Source organism: Vicia villosa, linkage group LG5 (assembly GCF_029867415.1).
Source record: "Vicia villosa cultivar HV-30 ecotype Madison, WI linkage group LG5, Vvil1.0, whole genome shotgun sequence".
Taxonomy (NCBI): Eukaryota; Viridiplantae; Streptophyta; class Magnoliopsida; order Fabales; family Fabaceae; genus Vicia; species Vicia villosa.
The window spans coordinates 105173883-105180231 of NC_081184.1; the positions used below are offsets into that span (position 1 = coordinate 105173883).

The 6349-nt window shown below is 35.8% G+C and overlaps 1 protein-coding gene across 1 annotated transcript; it reads right to left on the bottom strand.

The window, feature by feature from the left end:
- Positions 1 to 4350: 4350 nt before the first annotated feature.
- Positions 4351 to 5505, bottom strand: LOC131605106 (uncharacterized). The gene has a single exon (XM_058877502.1). It carries the CDS (start codon positions 5503 to 5505, stop codon positions 4351 to 4353), a length of 1155 nt encoding a protein of 384 aa, XP_058733485.1.
- Positions 5506 to 6349: the final 844 nt, after the last annotated feature.

Sequence of the window (6349 nt, forward strand, 5' to 3'; positions counted from 1 at the left end):
TAATGAAATCTATTGATGCTAACATGTTCTTGAAGTTATTTAAAGAAGGTTTGAACGTTAATATGAAGCTTTAATGTCCAGAACAAAGAACACCATGTTAGAACATAACCATGGCCAAACTTCGAATCCATAGCTACGTTGCTCTAATGACAAAACTAACGCCACCATTGAACTCAGAGCGTGATTTTATGTAGATCTGGGTGGTCCCCCTTTTTTGCTCCTTTCATTTTTGTAGGTTTTTGAAGGATCCAGAAATCCGCAGGAAAATCTGCAGCAAACTCTGCAGGAAAAAGGTTGAAGATGATGAATAGTAGCGGTCCCCACGCTGACTAGGACAAAGACATTGGATCCAGTGCATTATGGCCCACGCTCATGCCATGTGCTGGCTCTTCTCAGCCCTCAGATCTCATTAATTGTTGATCCCGTGCTCCTTGCCTTGCAGGTCCACCATACACCTCACAAATTAACCACACAGGATCACTGTTTTTAATATTTTTAATTTCTTTTTATTTTCTTTGCTTAATTAAAAATACTTTAAAAACCCAAATAAATATTTTAATTTCAGTTTTAAGTTGATAAAATATTATTTTAGTTTTTGACATAAAAATATTTTATTTTTCTTCATAATTAATTTATTTTGCTTAATTAATTAGTAATTATGTAAATATTGCTTTTTAATTATTTTCAACCAATAAAAAACCCCCAAAAGTATTTTCCTTTTAGATTTAGGTTTTTATTTTTATAATTTAATTTTTGACTTAAAAAAAGAATATTTTTCTTGTTAAGTTTAATTATTTGTATAATTATTTGTTTAATTAACTTTTAATTATTTGTTTATTATATATATTAGTTTATTAGGTTTAATGGACTAATCATCTTAGACTTATTATCTTGACTTATTAATTAGGCTTGATTTTATTTCTATCACTTGGACTTTTAATTAGATTAATTAGACTTTTAATTTAATTAAAAAACATCAAAAAAAGCAAAAAAAAAAAATGAATTAGGTTTAATTTGTTTTTGATTTAGGATTTTGTTATCTTACTTTCTCTTAACCTAATTATACCTTCAAAAAAACATGTTTATTTACCTATTGCAATTTAAATTCTTAGATACATGTATAGGTTGCAAATCAATGTAATAATGTAGATTCAATTTTCTCGCATTTACTTTTCGCACCAATAATCATGTAAATCTCCCAAAGCGATGTAATAGCGTAGGATTTAATTTCCTGTACATATTTAATTTTTAGTAATTAGGTGATAAGATAATAATTGAATCTCTAGTTTACTAACTCAGGATATAAATATCTGAATACAACACACTTCGTACACTTGCACCTCTAGGGTTTCCGCTCTTGTTACTTTTTAATCATGCCATCATCCAAGAAAAAGTATTAAATGCATAGGAAAGATCTTATAAATTAAGGGTAGGTAACTCCTAAATTGCTTGCTCAAAAAATCAATTTCAATTGGGCCTCTCCCTGAGTATAAAACCCAACACCTCTCATTTAAAAAAAAAAACGTATTTTCAAAACTTCTCATCTATTTTCAAAAACTTTCATCTGGTATTTGAAGGACATTATTCCCGGCGAAACTCTTCAGAGACCTATGTGACCTAGTGTCCATCTTCGCTTCTTTTATTTTCAAATCAATTTCAAAGCTGTTTTAAATCAAATTTTCAATCACTGTTTTCACAAAAACAAAATTCAAAAGATAAAACTTTGTAAGCATCCGCCAAGGATCATTACAAGGTTTTTCAAATCAAAAGTTCAAATACTTTTCATACCTCGTTGTCAAAACAACTTCAAAAAAAAATGATATTTGTAAACATCCGCCAAGGATTATTACAAAGTCAAAACCATTTTCCAACACACACCCACACCCACTTTTCAAGCAAACAAAATCAAACAAGACAAAAGTGATCTAAGCAAAATTAAGAGCCCATGGATAACCATGGATACAAAGGATGCTTAAAACCTTCCTTTTGTATAAACAATCCCCCGAACCCAAAATCTGTCAAAAGGTCTTTTCTGTTCTTTTATGCCTTTCCTAATATAATTGGATAAAATAAAAGTCGGTGGTGACTCTTGCAAAGAAAAATTAAAATAAAAATGAAAAGGAGTTAGTTCGCAAAAAAACCGAGTTACACTATACAATAGTCAATTCTCCATAGCAGTCATTCATGCAATCACAAAGTTAGTTATGCATGAACACATAGTTAGTAGTCAAATCAGAATCAGAAGATATAACTAACACACATGAATATCAGCACACAAAGTTCAGGGCCAGGTTTTAGGCCAGATGCTTCAGCATGTGTGCACACAACAAAAACAAAACTATTATTACTAGACGCATCAGTTAGTACCAATCACACCAGAGTCAACAACATATATCAGTACCACACCACACAGTCAGTAGTCATTTATTATAACACACTACACAATTACTCCCCCCTTTTGCCATAATTTGACAAAGGTGATCCCAAGAAAAATCAGTCACTCAACATAAGTCATTATGTTAGCACATGCACACATGAGATAAGAAGTAGACAAATATCAACCAATATCACTGATGTTGAACAAGATGCTAGAGCATCAGGACAATTATTTGTAATCAAACCATAAGGCTATCAAGCCATTACATATCTAGAACAAGGAAACAAAAATATGGACCTGATAAAAGGAAGTGTTGTAATTAGCCTCATTTCACTTACACCATATAGCATAGGAGAGAAACACTTCCTTGTTCTCCTTGCATGCCTCCGTAGCTTTCACTCTATAGACTATCACATATGAAAATATGAAGGGTGAAAATTCTAGTACCAGTAAGTCAATATCTTATTGGATGTTATGACATTCACTGAGACACAAATATTAACAGTTTTGCAGAAGTAAACAAAAATAGTAAAGAACACAGATAATTGTTTACCCAGTTTGGTGTACAACAACACCTACTCTGGGGGCTACCAAGCCAGGGAGGAAGTCCACCATAAGTAGTATTAATTTAGAGCTAAACTACCTGTTTACAACTCTTCACTTAAGACCCACCCAATGCAACTTCAATCTAGTGCTAGACATGAGTTCCTACTCACTCCCCCTCAATCACAGCAATGATATCACAACAAGAACAAATACAATCAGAATGAAGACACACTTCAAAACAAATCTTGATCTTGCTTAGAAGCTTCAATCAAGAGACACAACACTCGTGCTTAAAAGCTTTGAGTGGCACAAACAATTACAACTCAAACGCCCTAGTCCAATGCAATCATCAAAGTGATAATTGCTTGGCTCACAGATAACACTAAGAACAAACACACATAACACACAGAACGCGGCAAGCACGTTCTTCACATAAAACCTCTGCCTCTGAAAGTAGGATTAGCAATCTTCTTATAGGAAGCACTTGGGCCTTGGGCCTTCCAAACATAAATTAGGGTTAACCAAGTTAACCTAATTTCCACATCATCAGGGTGTTCACACATATGTTCTGTAAACGAAATCTTCTAAAGTAACCATTCAGCACAAAATAAAAAGTTTCCTAAACTGTAGCTTGAGATAAATAAGGAAACATAACAGCTCAACATAACAGCCACTGTTGTCAAATTTTGATGTCATGACATCGAGCATGACATCCAACTAAATCTTGTATTAGCTCAACCATACAAACCCGCAGAACACTACACATAGCATGTCATGACATTAGCCAAGACATCAAAACACACAGGAATGTTTTACCACAAAATGCAGCCAATATGATAACATCTACAAACTCCCCCTTTGGCAAATTTTTGGCTAAAACAATTTGTCACCACATCATAGATTCCTTGCAGCAGAAAGGCAAACAACATAAACACATCACACAACCAAACAACCAAACCTGCAGGAATAGCTAATACATCTACACAGTAATCATCAAGCAATCATCAAGTATAGCTACCATTACAGCTATACTACCACATCAGTCAGCACACATGGCTCCATAACATAGCTATACTACTGCTACAACTACCAGATAGCATACATAGCTACATAACTATCATACCATTACACATACCATCATGCATATCTACACTACCATCATGCATACTACCACACAAATAGATCAATACTTCCATCATGCAGCAACACTACTAACTAGAGAAATAAACTGCAGTAGTAAACTTCTAGAATTAAACTACATCCAACTACATCATCTGAATTATTTTGGGGTGACATCATACTACTCCCCTTTTTTTCCAGAAATGTTGCCAAAGCAACCTTGATATTCAAATAGTTACAGGCCATTAATAAAAAAGAAACAAAAAAAATAGTAAAATCCACAAAAGAAATCACTTTAAACAGCTGCTCTAGTCTTCAGACTCAAAGCCATCCCCATCAACTTCTTTATCTGTGCCATCATCAAGAATGGCCTCCTCTGCTTCCACTTCATCCGAACCAGCCTCCTGTTCATCATTTGCCTCAAGACCTGCTTCTTCATTCTCAGTAAACTCAGCACCTTCTTCCATTTCAAGAGAGCTGATCAGTTTTTCAAGAGCCAGCTTTCTGGACTCCAGCTCCTTGCATGTTTCCCTGAGCATTGCAACCACTACAGCTTTTCCTGTAGTGGAGCTTCCTTTGGATGTCCCAACTGATGTCATGACAATTTCAGGAGCATGGGTTCCTTGAAACAGTTTATAATGAAATGAAATAACACTTTCCCTTTTGCAGATAGAGTCATTTTCAACCAAGATGCATGGGTACTGGTTCAAGATAATGCCACATATGAGAGATGGAAAAGTTATAGGGCCTTTTACACTGAAGCTTCCAGCATGCTTCATAGTTTGCTCAAATATGTAGGTACCATAATCAAACTTGGCTTTTGTACCAACAACATAGATAAATATTCCTAGGACAATAGCAATGGTAGATTTATGATTTGTGGGCACCCAATTTGCAGCACCAATCTTATGCAACATGGCATACTTCATGCTTAGCTTACTAGCAGACAACTTCCCTTTTAAAGGCCAACTCTTGACTTGGTTGGCAGTGATAAATTGGCATACCTTGTAATCAGAGACTTCAAACTCGGGTTGAGCTTCATCATACCTCCCCAAATAGTTATTTATCACAGTGGAGGAAAAAGTAACACACCTGCCCCTCACATACACCTTCCTAAACTCCTTAGACTTTCCATCAACACACTCTTCAAAGAGGTTCACAATGAATTCTTTCACCAGCCTTTCATAGCACTTAGGCAAATGGACAACAATTTTCATTAGACTAGCACCATGAATCAGATCCATTATGTCTTTGCATTCAAGAGCATTCTGAACTAATTCTCTCTCAAGAGCCGGTCTCTTTTGGTAGACATATTTCCACCTGTTGACACTCGAAGTAGAATGGAAGGAAATATTGTCTATGGGCACATCAGGGACTCTAGAAGCAGGCTTACTAGAAGTAGGCTTCTTCTTTAGTGGAATGTCTTGAACATCCACTTCAACATCAGAATCAGAGTCGTACATGATTGAGCTTTCCTCTTCTTTGGAATAACTTTGCTCCAAGACTTTGAAGGACCAACAGGAACACTCTGAGATACAACTCTGCTCTTAGTTGAACCTGTAGAGGTACTTTTCTTATTGAAAGGGTCAGCAGAGGGATTTTTAAGAGCACCCTTTCTTTTTTAGGGTACTTTGTGCAAAAACCTTACCTTTCCTCCAAGTCATGAGCCTTTTGGCTATGCTAGGGTTCTGATCGGTCACCATTTTACACTTAATTTCATCATGAATTCGACACACGATCGTCATGTTTGGTAACACTTTGTGTTTGTTTTCTAATGTTTTCTTTAAATTTATCTAGTTGTAGTTTATTTGTTTGCAATTTGTTTTTGTGCATTTTCATTTTCAATTAGGTGCTTTTGATCTCATTTGGTAATGGTTTTAGGTTAGCTTCGGATTGACGAAGGATCGCATGTCCAAGAGGTGCGCAAAAGGGAAGCAAGGAACAAAAATGAGCAAGGAGGCAGAGGCGGACACGGTCTGACCGTGTCACCTGACACGGCCGTGTCAGGCCTCCTGAAGAACTTTCCTCCCAAGACCAGAAGCTGACACGGTCTGCCCGTGTCAAGTGACACGGCCGTGTCAGCTGTGCGGACAGAATTTCTGATTTTTACGTTTTTACAAATTGTAAGTCCCGAGGGCATTTTTGGTATTCTGGCTGAGATCTGAAAACCTAGATGTCATACCCCAATTTTTGACCTAAGATACCACCTCATATCATTTGCATATGCATCATTTGCATCTCTAACAAATTGCATAGCTTGTGTTTGTTACTTATGACTCAGCAGGATTTAATCAAGAAATCACTCAT